Source organism: Pelodiscus sinensis, chromosome 3, assembly GCF_052426305.1.
Source record: "Pelodiscus sinensis isolate ZL-2025 chromosome 3, ASM5242630v1, whole genome shotgun sequence".
In the NCBI taxonomy this organism is placed as follows: Eukaryota; Metazoa; Chordata; order Testudines; family Trionychidae; genus Pelodiscus; species Pelodiscus sinensis.
The window spans coordinates 121,433,343-121,449,467 of record NC_143054.1 but is presented as its reverse complement, the minus strand read 5'-3'; the positions used below and the strand labels follow the sequence as shown (position 1 = coordinate 121,449,467).

The 16,125-nt window shown below is 40.3% G+C and overlaps 1 protein-coding gene across 1 annotated transcript in view; it reads right to left on the bottom strand.

Annotated features, from left to right (window-relative positions):
• Window positions 1-3,569: 3,569 nt before the first annotated feature.
• The window catches only part of LOC102455633 (monocarboxylate transporter 10-like), a 41,843-nt gene continuing 29,287 nt past the window's right edge, over window positions 3,570-16,125 (bottom strand). Inside the window, exons 7-9 of the mRNA XM_075924632.2 lie at window positions 15,012-15,215; window positions 12,807-13,009; window positions 3,570-6,380 (exon numbers count right to left, since the gene is read on the bottom strand). Coding sequence (XP_075780747.1) covers window positions 5,226-6,380; window positions 12,807-13,009; window positions 15,012-15,215 — 1,562 coding nt within the window. The 3' untranslated portion in view covers window positions 3,570-5,225. The remainder of the gene's footprint in view (window positions 6,381-12,806; window positions 13,010-15,011; window positions 15,216-16,125) is intronic.

The following is a 16,125-nucleotide window of genomic DNA, read 5'->3' as shown; positions in this document are numbered from 1 at the left end:
CTGCCACCTTAATTACAGCTGGTGCTGGAAGAGAGAGCAGCAGCTCTTTCCCTTCCCTTGTCTCCCCAAGACATTGGCTTCCTTACCTGCCCTGAGCTCTCTTGCACCCAGGCTGCAGCTGCCAGGGCCATCCTTAGGGGGACTCAGGGCAACCCCCCTCCTGTCTCAGGCCTCACCCTGCCTCTTCCAGCCCCTACCAACTTCACCCCTTCCCTCAAATCTCACTCCTGCTTCACACCACCCGATTTGCCCCCTCCAACCTCTAGTGCACCCTTTCTTTGAAGTCTCCTCCCTCAAACTACACAACACAGGGAAGTACCTGGGGGGCTTGGGGCAGGGCAGCAGCAGGGGTCGGGCCCCCCACACTGTGGGAGCCAGAGCAACATAGCCTGCTGTATTCTGCATCACCTTGGCAGTGGCAAGCAGAGTGACTCAGTACCATCCTGCTCCCCTCTGCTCCCACAAGCAATTCAGGGCTTGAGAGAGCAGGCTGGGGCTGGGTTGCTTCACTTGGTGCCACCATGGTGAAGCAGAATGACCCAGGTAGGAGGTAGTGAAGCAGGCTGCTGGGTTGCTCTGGCTCCCACAGTGAAGTCAGGGGAGCTCTCAGGTAATATGCCAGACTGGCCTGGGCCCCATGCGTCCTGTCCATTGGACCATTGAGGAGGCTGACACAGAGGCCCCTAACATGTGCACCTGGGGCCATTACCCCGAACCATCCTATGAACAGGATAGCTCTGGTAGCAGCCTTTCCCTAGGGTCCTAAAGCTGAGAAGTCTCCTGCTGCCAAGGAGAGTTTCTAAACTTGCAGTCCCAGTCTGTAAACCTCAGGAGCAGCTGTCTTCTAGAACAGCCTCCATCTGTTATTGCATAGTATAGTAAAACATGTAGTCAACTGTAGCTTTAGAAATCAGATTTCCTTTGGCTCTTAAGCGCATGTCCTGAGTCCCACTGTATGCCATCAGAAACTTTAAATTGTATGGTCTCTCTCCCCGCCCCACACACACAATCAACAGCTGTGTCGCCTCTGCACTTAGGGCTTGTCTTCACTGCCACCTTACTGTAGAGTAACTTTCACTCTCAAGGGTGTGACTAGTTCTGTCTTTTGTTTCAGCTACACCAGACTAACACGGCTGCATCTCTATCATTATTTCACTCTCAAGGGTGTGAATAAACATCCCTCCACCCTCTCTCCCGAGTGCAGCAAGTTACAGGGCTGTATAGTGCCAATGTAAACAGGGATAGAGATGCAGCTGTGTTAGTCTGGTCTAGCTGAAACGAAAGACAGGACTATGCAGCACTTTAAAGACTAACAAGATGATTTATTAGGTGATGAGCTTTCGTGGGCCAGACCCACTTCCTCAGATCAATGTAAACAGGTTCTCTATGTTGTTAGCTACTCCTCTCATGAAGATGGTTTACCTACAGTGCTGGAAGAGCTCTCTCCAAGAATTGGTGTGGAATCACACTGCCATGTTCAAGTGCTGCCATGGCAACACTGCCATGATTGTGTTTTAAACTTAGAAGTGTAGACAAAGCCTTATACTAAAACACACAGTGCACAAATCTCTGGAATTCAATGTGTGCAATGGGAAATTCACTGTGGGAGTGAGACAGTTGTTTGTTTATGGCTATATTTTCACAGGCACTTAGGACAGAAAATGGAGGTGAGTGTAATATAATACCCATCACAAGTCTGATGATGCTATTATATGTCAATATAGGAAAATCAAAGTATTCCCAAGAGAAAAGTGAATGAGAACAGTAGACGGGCAGAAAGATGTTCTGTTCTGTAACAATAGGGTAAAATTCATTTCTGGTATTAGAGATGGCCATCCTTAGACTGAGTCAGAATTTATCAGTGTGTATTGCCAAAGAACCACAGCAATATGTCAGCAGCTCTTCAACTTCTCTTGCTCCCACCTCCAGTGTCAATGTCCTACTCACATACAACACTTGAAGTCTTTGCTCATCTGTGTACATGAGGCTTTTGAAAGAGCATTGGCAAATAAATTGCCTGGGTCACATGGAAACTGGAAACTACATTTGTTAAGAATTTTGGGTGAGGGCATAGGTAAATGTTAACCTTATGGAAAACCTTATGGAAAAGAGGTTCTGAGACTAAGAAGTCTCTTGGTTTGCTTACTCTCCTTGCTAAGTTTATTGTAACCAGAAATTCCATTTTCATAAAGAGATGGAATAGGGGGCAAGTCACAAGAGGTTCAAATAGAGTTCCCATTATCTTTGTTAGCATTAGACTAAGATTCTGTGGAGGAACAGGTTGTTGAACTGGAGGGTATAATCAATGCATCCCTTTTAGAAATCTGATAATTTGGGGGGGTGGAAAAAACAATATTACACCCAGTGCCATCTGTACTTTAATAGACCTATTAGAACCGGAAGGGGTGAAAACTGAGGAATGCTGAGTTATTCACATCGCCACATAATTCCAAGAGAATTAGGCTGTGCTCCCATTGGAGGATTCTGAGGCAGGGCTCAGACGGAAGAACAGCCCAGCAGGATTTGAGTGGTAGTCCCAGCCCAATGATTGGCTAGTATCAGTACTTAAACCAGGAAAATATGAAGGGAAACTATCCATGCAACATCACAGATTGCCTGCCTGTCTCTGCTGTGGATCCTGCTTGTGAAAGACCCTATTTTGTCCTCAACTTCACTTTTTCATTGTTGTCTGGAACCTGGTGCATGTCCCCAATCTCCTGGTAACCTGACCTGGTCTGCTCCTGATTCTGAGTCTGTCTGCTGGCCTGTCTTGGACTCTCTTGGTACCTGGCTCAGTCTGACTCCCGACTCCAGCTCTGACCATTAGATCTGATTGCCTATGTCCAAGTCATGACAGTCACGCCTTGATGTTTTAGGTGCAACAAATAATCCAAAATGTAGTTAATGGAAGTCTGCCTTGGAGAGAGACTTCTCTGTTGAGATTGGATATACAAATGTTTTAATTTGGCCAGGTATGTATGCCTAGTTGAAAGCCTTCTGTTATTCATAAGCAATTTCTGAACATTTTTCAAGTAAGATATTTCAAGCTGAAGCCTGAGCTCCACCATGGAAGGGGGAGCTGATGCCTGAGCATCACTGCCTGAGCCTGAAGCATGTAATTTAACTTTACAGGCCCTTCTGTGGTGTGGGGCTCCTGACAACTGTTCTGCTTGCCACCCTGTAATGTCAGCTCTGAACTTGCAACCCCTCTAAACTCATCTTGTGACCCGCAAATTGAGAAATATGGGTCTAGACTATGTCAACGGGGATCATACACTGATACTAGCCATTCCTGAAGTCTCCTGAGGTGGAGTCTGTCATATTCCAGCACATATGTTGCTATGTTTGCCAGAAGTCAAAAGCATTCTTTGACGATGTACGAGGCATGCACACGTCTACATGGAACAGACATATGCAATCATGGATAGAAGGATCAAGGCTTTGTGGATCACATTGCCATTCCTATTATTTTCTGGGCACCTAAAAGATAGGTGTCATGACACTGAGCATTGCGATGCCTTTGTGGATCTGGGCCAGGATCATTTACAAATAATAAAGATTCTGTTGAACATACCCTATTGCTTTTATTAAACTTTTAATTTTATACACATGCTGCATTTTTCCTGTTGTTCCCTTCATACCTGATCTCCAAACTTTAAGTTTTGGCCCATTGCTAGACCTTGCTTTTGGCTTATCGGATGGTTGTACACTGTCAACATACATGATGTATCTAGTTGATGAGAGTGTCTCTTTTCCCTTTGAAAAGTACACTGGCTACCTACCTCCCCCAAGCAACTGCAGAAAATATTTAAATCAGAGACAGTCTGCAGGGTTATTCTCTTTTTACCTTGAATATGTTTTGTGAACTCCTAACTGAAACACTCATATGGCCTTGTTTATTTCATTCATGGAACTCCTGTGTATGTAGGAATCCCAGTCTGGCTCCTATCTCCTGCAGCTGCTTCCTGAACAGAACTGGTGCTCCCTCATACACTCTGGTGGCTGGATGTGACTTTGTGGCAGCTGTGCCTGTTTCCCAAGAGGCCATAGAAATAACCTGGTCCTCCAGACACATTCAGGAATCTGAATCCATCCAGTCACAGAGTCCTTTAACACATCCAACAAAAATATAAAGACAACTAAATCTTCAGCCTCAATAGGGGGTAGCTGCTACCCCTCTTCCTCACAGGCAAGTCTCAGCTATAATGCAATATCCTCACACTCTTGTGTTTCACTCCAGCCCACAAGCTAGGCCTGGTACAGTTCTTTACCTTCTGTAAAATCTTTTCTGTTAAATCCTTTCCCTGCATCTTATCATGACATCCCTCCCCCCATGCAATCAGTGATTTTCCTAGCACTCTCGGGTATAGTTTGGTGCCTGTGTGGGATTTACATGCCATGACTTTTCCCCATTAGTTTTCATCAGCAACAGAGACAACAGCATTATCTAGATAGTAGAGTAGAGACCATGAGATGTAAGTTTTGAGCTCAGAGTGATTCGAAGTGTAGAAGTACCCTCATAGACAGGACTCCTAAATTTAAATTTCCTTTCCTAATATGGTCTCTAGTATTTTGGTCTAGTTACAAACTGAAGTATAGAGAAGATATCTATCTCCAAAGCAAATATAATCACATTATAGTTAACAGAGTGTTTTCAGATCCCTGGATTAAATGCTAGATCCCTAGCTGGTATAAATGGACCTTTAGCTTCACATACTTCCATGGAACACTTGTGGAGATGAACAGAACTGGTGGTCCCTCATATACTCTGGTGGCTGGATGTGGATTTGTGGTATTTATTTTGTTGTAGGGCAAAACATTATTCTCTTTAAAGAATAGCTAACCAGTCCATTCACCCCTCTCCATTACCGCCAAAGGAGATAGTCAGTAGTGAAATAAGTAATTTGCTAACAAAATTAAATATATTTAGTGTTTCTTTAAAACCATGCAATATATTAAAATGTTCTAATCCCACTACAGTTCATATTTTAAAATGCTTAAATTTTACAATTTTACATACAATATTCAACAAACTGATTTTAGATATGAAGTATGAAACAGCAGTATAATTAAAGCAAGAATGATCTAACAAATATTAGTCAATTCTCCATCAAACTAGGATATAGTATAACAGAATAAATTGTTACTGATGGTGAATAGCTTTATCTAAATTTAAGATTCATCGTTTTCATACTACTGATTTAATTACTGGTAGTGATACTTGATCACTTTTCTTCATCATCATCATCATCATCATCATTGAGGCCTTCATCTCTACGTTGTTCAGCATCTACAAAAGATACACGTGCTCCTTTTTTTGAATCTGAAGTCTCATCTTCTTCAAAAAGTTTTTCTGTTTGTGCTGTGCTTTCATCATGCAGATCTTCATCTTCAACATCTTTGAAAGTAACATGTGTTTCTTTTTTTGAACCTGATGTCTCACCTTTTTCAAGAGGTACTACTTCTTCTACCTTTGCTCTGCCTTCCTCATATGGGCCTTCATCTTTATGTTGTTCAGCATCTACAAAAGATACACGTGCTGCTTTTTTTGAATCTAAAGCCTCATCTTCTTCAAAAGGTTCTTCTATTTGTGCTGTGCCTTCAACATGTGGGTCTTCATCTTCAACATCTACGAAAGTCACGTGTGTTTCTTTTTTTGAACCTGAAGTCTCATCTTTTTCAAGAGATACTACTTCTACCTTTTCTCTGTCTTCATCACGTAGGACTTCATCTTTATGTTGTTCACCATCTACAAAAGATACATGTGCTGCTTTTTTTGAACCTGAAGCCTCATCTTCTTCAAAAGGTTCTTCTATTTGTGCTGTGCCTTCAACATGTGGGTCTTCATCTTCAACATCTACAAAAGTTACGTGTGTTTCTTTTTTTGAACCTGAAGTCTCATCTTTTTCAAGAGATACTACTTCTACCTTTTCTCTGTCTTCATCACATAGGACTTCATCTTTATGTTGTTCACCATCTACAAAAGTCACATATGCTGCTTTTTTGGAACCTGAAACCTCACCTTCTTCAAAAGGTAGCTTTCCCGTGTCTTCACCAAGTAGGTCTTTGTCTTCATATTGTTCAACATTTATGAAAGCCACATGTGCAGGTTTTTTGGAACCTGAAAACTCATCTTCTTCAGGAGGTACTTCTGTCTTTGCTGTGCCTTCATCATGTAGGTCTTCATCTTTACATTGTTCAACATCTACAAAAGCCACATATGCTTCTTTTTTTGAATCTGAAGCCTCGCCTTCTTCAAGAGGTATTTCTACTTCTGTTGTGCTTTCTGTTGGAGATGATATAGGAGTATACTCAACTTTAGGTAAGTCTGCTATGGAAGTCCAAACAGAACTGTATTTTGCATATGAATCACTTAGACTCTGTAAGAAAATACATTAAAATGAAAACATAAATATGGACACGATACATTTAAATATCTAAATTATATCAGAAGTTCTAAGAAAATGGGATGTTTGTAGGTTAATACGTTTTAAGGCCCAAAGGGTCTATTATGATCATTAAGTCTGACCTGTATAACACAGTCTAAGGCTATGTCTAGACTGCAGGCTTCTTTCAGAAGCACCTTTTTTCAGAAAAGATATTCTGAAAAAATTTCTTCCGAAAGACAGCATCCACTCAAAAAAGTGATCTGCTTCTTTGAAAGAGAGTGTCCACACTGAATGGATGCTATCTTGCATTTAAGCTGTGGCTACGATGGATGGAGTGGCCACCAGGGCACCTGTGCTTTTTCCTCTTTCCTCTTCTTTCAAAAGAACTCCCTCTTCCCCATCCATATATGCCTTTTTTCGAAAGAGCTCTTTCAGAAAAAGGCTTCTTCCCTTTAGAAAGAGGATTGCCAATGCCTGAAAAAAACCTCTGTTTTGGAAGAACACAATTGCAGTGTGGACGTAACTCAAATTTTGTCAGAAAAAAAGGTAGTTTTTCTGACAAAACTCTGTAGTGTAGACATGCTCTAATAGACTTCTATCCAGTAATTCCTGCACTGAGCCAGAAACTTCTGATTGAACACTGGAATACATATTTTAGAAAGACATCCAATCTTGATTTAAAGACTTCAAGGTGATGGAAAATCCATCATATCTCTTGGTAATTTGTTCCAATAGTTAACTCTTCTGTTAAAAAACACTTATGACTTCTATCTAGTATCCAATATTTTGTCTTTGTAACTTGTGGTCAATTAATCTTGTAACCTTATCTTTTAATAAACCAAACAGAATAATTTTACATCTCTCACTGTAAGGCAGAACTTCCAGGTAACTCCTTTCTGAACCCTCTCCAATTCTTCAACAAAACTATATGTTGAACTATACAGTTTTTAGAATGCCTATTTCCACTTTATCTTTGAACTGGGCTCTGATCAATGACTCATCCAGACGGGAATAGAAATGGATCTCTTCCCACCATAGGGCTGCTATAATATCACAAGGACTTTCATAAATATTCTATCCCCTTTTACCTGTCCAAAAGGCAATGATTAATATTGAAACGGTGAAGCCCACAAGCTAAATGGGAGAAAATTGGAGGGAAAATTGGAACACGGAGGTAAGTTTTCTGCAAGTCTGTGAATGACTGCTTGCCTTTCCAGTTGATGGTTTGGAGGGTAGGCGTGAACATTTTTATCTTGAAAGTTAAGTTATTTACCTTCTATGTGAGGTACTTACCCATATTCCACCTAGATGCTCATGAGTTTCTTGCCTGTAGAACATAAGATTTTTGCTAGTAATATAGGTTGGTTCACACCAATGCTCTTTGTCTCCTCATCCTCTGTGCCAAGGGTATAAATGGAGTCATCTCTCCAGTTCTATGTCTACCACAAATCTCATGTCAAGATTGGCAGCAATCGGGAAAGAAGGAAGGTAGCGGAATACAGATAGGGATCACACATTTCGAAGAACTTGAGTTTCTGCACAAGAAACCACTTCTTCTTTGAATGATAGTCCCTATCTTTATTCTATTGTGGGTGACTGACAAGCAATACTTTTTATGAAGGAGGGTGCAAGGATTTATGTACAGTTAGCAACAGGAGGATTTCTGTGACAACTGAAACATCAACAGCAGATACCTGCCTCTTGGATTTTCTGTATTTCCACTTCAACTCATCTGATGAGGTGGGTTTTACCTACAAAAGGTCAAGATCCTATACCTTTGTAAGTCTCTAAGGGAATGTCTACACTACAGAGAAGATCAAAGCTGCTAATCTTCCAAGGTTCAAATTAGCAGATCTAGTGAAGACACGCTAATTTGAACTGAGGTGCACACTCCAATTGATGCTGGTAGTTCTGCTTCCATGAAGAGTAAGGGAAGTTGAAGGGAGAGTGTTAAGGTACTTAACCAAAGTCAAGTTAAGGTACTTCGACTTCAGCTATGCAATTAACGTAGCTGAAGTTGCATATCTTAATTTGACCTTATCCCGTAGTGTAGACATACCCTAAGGTGCCACAGGACTGCTCATGTTTTCCTAGTGCTTGTATTATTTGAAGGAGTAAATAACACTTCCTTATTCAATTTTTTCCACATCATTCATGATTTTATAGACCTCTATCATATCCCCTCCACATAATCATTTATTTTCCAAACTGAAAAGTTCCAGACTTTTTAATCTTTCCTCATATGGAATGTGTTCAGTGCTCTCAATAATTTCTGTTGCCCTTTTCTGTACCTTTTCCAAATCCAATATATCATTTTTGAGATGGGTGGCTAAATCTGCACTCAGTATTCATTATGTGGACATACCATGGAGTTATATAAAAAGAATACATTATTTTCTGTATTATCTATACCTTTCCTCATGAGTCAGAGGGTACGTCTAAACTACATCCCTCTTTCGAAAGAGGGATGTAAATTAGACATATCGAAATTGCAAATGAAGCCAGGATTTGAATTTCCCATGCTTCATTTGCATAATCGTGTCTCGGCGTTCTTTAGAAAAACACTATTTCGAAAGTGAAACCGCAGTCTAGACGCGGTTCTTTCAAAAAGAAAAGCCCTTTTCTAAAGATCCTGTACTCCTCAAAAAATGAGGTTTACAGGATCCAGTAATTTATTTCAGTAGAGAATTAAATGGAAATTTTTTGACTGGAGAGGCTGCTGTGTGACACCAGGCAGCACTTTTCACTTCACTAGCCTGGAAACTGAAAATATAGCCAACTGCCCAATATTCTGGCTGCATTTCATTTTCAAAGGTAAAATACATATGGCAATTGTGATGTTGTCTATCCTGGTGCCAACTCAGCACAGGGTTGCAAGCTAATCTACTCATATGCTAATAGAAGTATTGTAATGTAATCAGGCCAATTTACTTGTGTGTTAATTTGGTTAAAAGGAAATGTTAATGGTATAGTCTTCACTTATCTAACCTGTTGATTGCTGTGGCATTACCCTATGTAGATCCCCCCCCAACTAATTATCTCTTGATCAAAAGGGTGTGTTAGTATTATGATAAGAATGCACTTGATGAGTAAACTTCATGAAAACTATGAAGGATTGTTGTTTGCTATTACATTAGATTTTACATCGTGTGTATCCCCATAATTAAATTACCCCATCAAATGCAATTGGAGTTTTAGAAATATGAAGAAGAGTATTATATTCAAAACAAGGGCTATTCTGTTAAAAAATGGAAATTCACAGACTTAGGGTGTGTCTAGACTACCTAGTTTTGTTGACAAAAGTGGACTTTTGTCGACAAAACAATACCAGCATCTACACTACCGCGGAGTTCTGTCGACATAACGTCGACAGAACTCCGCAGTTTTGTTGACGCTGGTATACCTCATTTTACGAGGCAAAACACCTTCTGTCGACAGACTTCTGTCGACAGAAGGTGTTATTGCCTGTAACGTTGCGTCCAGACTACGGAGTTCTGTCGACAAAGCGGCTTGCTTTGTCGACAGAACTCCATGTGTCTGGATGCAAATTGTCGACGGAAGTTTTGTCGACAGTATCTGTCGACAAAACTTCCGTTGACAAAACGTGGTAGTCTAGACGTACCCTTAGTCTGCATTTCCTGCTCATCAAATCTACATGGATGAAGGCAATGTTCAGCCGGATCTTCGGAGAAGAAGCTATAAATACTGATTCAAGGAAAGGTCCTTTACGTCTGACTGTTTTAGACTCTTTTAGGGAAAATATACCATATACAATGTGGAGATTCCCAGGAACATCTGGATTACCTAAAAAAGCTTTTGGGAAACCGAGAGATTATGACATCTCTACTATCTTGCTGGACTTGCAAACTCTGACTCGCCTGTTAATGTATTTTATTTGCTTAACTTCTCAGAAACTCTCATTTCTTTTTTCTTTGCTTTAGCTACTTTACTATAGCATTAACTGTCAATGTTGTCTTTGGTTTGCAATGCAAAGTTACCAATTGATTTGGTATAAGTGACTGGTCCTTTGGTTTGGGAATAACCTGATGTGGTGTAATTTTTGGTTTATGTGACCATTATGTGACAAAACTTGTATTTGCATCTGCATCTGTATCCACAAAAATGAGCTGCAGATATCTGCATCCACACCCACAGATGCGGGTATGCCTGGATATGAAGAGGATATCTGCAAATTTGCAGGTTTTTAGGATACAAAATTTCTATCTGCATCAGTATCTGCAAAACTGAGCCGCAGATGTCTGCATCCATATCTGTGGATACTGATACTGGCAATTCTAAAGCAGATATTCACGGATTTGCAGGGATCTAGTTATCACTAAATCCAATTTGTCTGCATGATAAGAAAAGCCTGAGTGCTTCAGAGGATTGTCTGTGACTCCATGACAGAGTGATCCAGGAGCCACAATTGTTATTGGCTTGGTGAAATCTAATGATATAATATTCCACCAGTTTGGGTTTTTGCTCTGTTTTCTGATAGTCTGATCTGAACCTGGCACTCACAGTTATGTGCCACTCTAAATAGCATGACAGTGGTATCTTCCTTAAATTATTGTACAGTGGTAGAAATTAAAGGAACCATTTATCTGCAACCATAATTTAACTGCCTTAATGGGAAATTTAGCCCAGTTTTTTCTACCAGTTTGAAAATTGGTACCTGTTCGAGAAATATTTTTAATATATGCCAGTGGGGAATACCAGGAGAACCTGTAAAAACTTTCAAATAGGCAAAACTTTTAAAGTGGGCATTAGTATTACATTATTACTAAGTTGGACAGAATATATTAAGATAAGAACATTAATAAATTATAAGATTGTGCTAATCATTAAATGAAGGTTAGAAATATTTTACTCACATCCATCTAGCTATTACTCCTGGGGGAATTCTGCACCACTGCAGAATGCAGAATTTGCACAAAAACAAATGTTCTGTGTATAATTTCCTTCCCCCTTCCTCCCACCTGAAATGAACAGCAGTGCTGCTGGCTTTCAGTAGGGGCCAATGGACCTAGTAGAGGTGAACTCCCAAACAGAAGACACTGCCAGGGCAAGGAGGACAGAGCAGGAGAGTTCTGGGCTGCTGATGCTTCTAGCATGCCCTTAAGGAAGGGGGTGACATACAAGAAACTCCACACAAACCTGAGATCAAACATCTGGTTGTTTTGCTCTCTGGGTCCCTGAGCTCTGGGAGGATAGAGAGTCCATGGGAGTGTTTGAGCTGGGGAAGGAGGAGGACCTGCACCTGGGGTCTGGGAGGGAAGGGTATATTTGGGCTGGGGGGAGCCACTGCTGGGCTCTGGGGAGTATGGTGTGCAGATGTGGGGAGCTTACATCTGGGCGCTGAGGGCAGGGGAGTCTGGGTTGGGAGAGTACTCTATGACTGGGCTCTGAGAGGTAGGAGGTGAGAGTGTTTGGGCTGGAGAGTGCCCGATGGCTGGCCTCTGGGAATAAAGGGTGCAAGTATTTGGGCTAGGAGGTGTCCTGCAATTGTGCTCTGGGGGGATCCAGGATATGAGTGTCTTGGCTGTGTCTGTGTGTGCATGGCTGGGCTCTTGGGGAAAAGGGATGTGGGTATCTGGCCACCTGGCTAGGCTCTCGGGGTGAGGGGAAGAGGGCAGACAAAACAGGGTTATCATAGGAGTTTCTTTAACTCTCTACTCCTGATTTGTTTGTGTGTGTGTCTGTATTGTTACATACATAGTTGCTGACAGGTATTTTGAAACAAATTACTAAAATAATTGAAACTGGTGTGATTATAGGGTATTTCTACATTGCATTCCTCTTTCGAGAGAGGAATGCAAGTGCAGCTGAATGAAACTGCAAATGAAGTGAGGATTTGAATTTCCCATGCTTCACTTGCATAATCGCATCCAGGCGCTATTTCGAAATACCATATTTCGAAAAAAGAAACGCAGTGTAGACGCGGTTATTTTGAAAGAAAACCCATCTTTTGAAATTGCCCTTAAACCTTATTTTATAAGGAGTAAGGGTAATTTCGAAAGAAGGGTTTTCTTTTGAAATAACCGCGTCTAGACAGCATTTCTTTTTTCGGAATTGGGTATTTCAAAAAAGTGGCCGGACGGAAATATGCAAATGAAGCGTGGGAAATTCAAATCTGCACTTAATTTGCAATTTTGCTCAGCTGCATTTGCATTCCTCTCTCAAAAGAGGAATGCAGTGCAGACATACCCATATTTTGACATGTAAAACATGCACAATTTTGCATAATTTTAAAATATTGTACAAACAATTTTTAATTTTTTCGGATAAGAATTCACCCAGGAATAGTTGTTTTGGCTTCATGTACATTTTAGAAAACCAGTTCCTATATGCTTAGAATAAAGAAGTTTAAACATAGAAAGATTATTTTAGCTTAGCTGCATTCAGTCTTTAGTTTACCTGTGATGAAGGAAGTGGTGACTCCCAAGGTATGATAGAGTTTGTTACCTCACAAACAGAAGCATGAATAATGTTCTTCTTCTGTTGTACTGATGTATTTTTAAGCCGTGGAATGAAAGCAAGAATACCTGCTGCTGCAAGGGAGCAAAGTCCAGGCACTACAAATCCAAGGTTGTAACTTCCTAACAAGTCATATATCCATCCTGAAACAAATAATATTCCAATTGCATGTAATTGTATTCTCCCTGCATCAAAGCACATCTTTATCTTCATATTGCTCTTTATTATCCTATAATGCAGTAATGAGTGCCTTAGAAAAGACAGAAAAGCCTATAAGCTAAAATAATTAAAACTCCCTTTGAAACACTTTATTTTATTTCATTCAATATTTTAGACATATTATGTACTCACCTGTGAGAAGGCATTTTTAATTTATGTAGCATATATGAATCACTAAACTTTGTGGAGAAACTTCCCATGCCTCTTGCAAAATGCCCTGGTGGGTCCAGTGGGATGCAAGTCAGATGGGCTGAAAGCCCATTATTTCAAGGTTTGTCTCTATGGTGCAGGTGAGTAGACTGGGGGATTTTTTTTTTGGATGAACAGTTTATTCACTAAAAAATGCAGTTTCAGATAGACTGAAACGATTTGTGAACTCACGTCGAGTTTGCCAAATAGTTTTGACTGAACCTAAAAATTCAAAATGTTTAGATAATGACAAATGAAACATTTTGTTTAGTCCTGAAAATTTTGTTTTGCTTCATAGGCATTTTGGCAAAGGAAAAACTCACAAAATGGCTAGAAGATGAAGTGCTGCCTCCTTTGTATGCTTTAGTAAGTGGTTGGAGTACTCATCTAGGACATGGTTATCTTTGCAGAGAAAGTAAAAAAGTAGAGGCTAGAACATTAGACAGACTTGCTTGGGGCAATCCCTCAACATAGTTTATAACACTCATGGAAGTGGGTTATTTATTGCAACAGGAATGCTCTCTCCTGTCAGCATAGAACATCACCAAATGCACTGCAGTGGCACAGCCTTATCAGTACAGCTGCAGCACTGTCTGTATAAACATACTTAGTGTCTCAGCCTCTTGAAAACAGATAAAACCAGTCACTGTCTTTATCCCCAGGGACCCAAGACATAAAGATGGATATTTATACAATTGTCTTTGGAATTTTGCATTAATCACCCCATAGTGATTCCAGATTCTGTAATGGACACCTCTAGTCAGCCAGGAACACATGATTACATAAAACTTATTAATACAAAGGTCTCAACTAATCCATGAGCTCTTATCATCTTGCCTATCTCAATATCATGGTCTTTGAAGTTTTCAGGTCTCAAGACTTTTTCATATATACAGATAATATTAATAAAATTAAATATAATGTTCTCAAGATATCCCTGTGTTTGTATCTGTCACAGTCACAACAGAAAAAGGAACAGAAAAATTATCCACCTTGAGCGAAAAAAAATATGTATGGCAGCATCAACTTGAAGAAGTTTTAAATTTCTCTCCCTACTATTAATTCCTCCAGCATCATCTCTAGGTCTATGGGGAGGGGCTGTCTCAAAAACTATAGCTGCGGGGGTAGCTGAGTTAGTCTGTTAGCCACGTTTCTCAAACTATCAGAGGGGTAGCTGTGTTAGTCTGAATCTGCAAAAGCGGCAAGGAGTCCTGTGGCACCTTATAGACTAACTGAAGCACGCATCTGATGAAGTGGGTCTTTGCCCACAAAAACTTATGCTCCAACACTTCAGTTAGTCTATAAGGTGCCATAGGACTCCTCACCGTTTCTCAAACTGTGGGTCCCGACCCTCCAGGGGGTCACAAGCAACTTAGAGGGGGGATGTGAGCAACTTAGAGGGGAGTCGCGGTATCACAAAGTTTGAGAACCCCTGCTGTACAGGATAAACTTAAAAAACAACAAATGGGCTGGTCGCACTTTATAGACTAACTAAACATGTAGATGATTTGTTAGTCTATAAAGTGCTACCAGACCATTGTGGTTTTTTAAGTTTATCAAAAATTTTAGACGGTGGAAATCATTGTAAGAACACTTTAATATTGTTAGTAAAGTTGTTAATATAGAGAGGGCTAAACATAGTTCTTCATATGGAAAAAACATTGAAATACTAGCATATGCAATTGCATCTTTATTTAGGGCACACTCAAATACACCTTTTCTATGTAGACAACTCACCTGCAAATGGTGGACCAAAACTACTAATTGTGTGGACAGCCATCATAAATCCCCAGGCCACAGGCATTTTCTCTGCTCCCATCAAATCCAGAGTGAGAACAGGTAAAAGAACATAGTTTCCAGCATCAAAAAATCCCAATAGCGTGCCAAAAGCAATTAAGGAGGGAAAAGTTGTGCATAGAGGAACTGTCAAGTATAAGAGCCCTGGAAAACAAAAACAAAATAAAACAAAACGGTTGAGTTGTTTTTGGTATGTTACACTTCTTATGGATGAAACATCTGTGTTGAATGGCACCAGAAAAAGGCCATGTTTTCTGTAACTAGTTAGCTGGTTGCTATGCAGTTCATACGACACAATCTGATTTTGAACTGAATTTTAAATTTCTTGCTAATGTTAAATTCTCACATAGCTGCATTCATACATTATATTTTCTATCATCTCCAGTTGGCTAGGACACTTTATCCCATCCAGGTGGACAATGACCTGCCCTTGATTATACATACCTTAGTCTCCATTCTACTGGGCAACGACAATGCAATATACCTGGACATGAAGCTATCCACCCTCAGAAAATTTTAACAGAAAGGAATGTTGTAGCATATCTTCTCAGCAACACAGGCTATCACAAAGAAACTCACACTTGACCTTTAGTCTCTATACTGACTTTCCATAATATATTAAATCAAATAAAAGGTCTAGTCCTTATGCTACCTTCAAGCCACTCAGTAGCCAGAATATCTAAAAGTTCACCTACCTACAACTTGGAAATAGTGATCGACAACTCCACACCTACGGGCCCATCAAAACTTTCCATCATAATAGTAAAGCTTATTGGTGATAGGAACAGAACTTTGTCGGGGGCTGGTCCAAGGTTGTTGAATGAACTCCCACAGGAAGTAAGGCCTATCACAAACCTCACTACTTTCCCCCTCTAATTGCAAGGGACACTTCTATGATCTTGACTTTTCTAATATACACACAGAGCATAACACACACAAAATAAAGCCCACAAACACTCCACTACACACACAATTCTCCCCATTGCAAAGGAATGAGGGAAAGAACAAACCACATGTAACAGATGTTAGTCATGTCACTTAGTGCATTATGGTA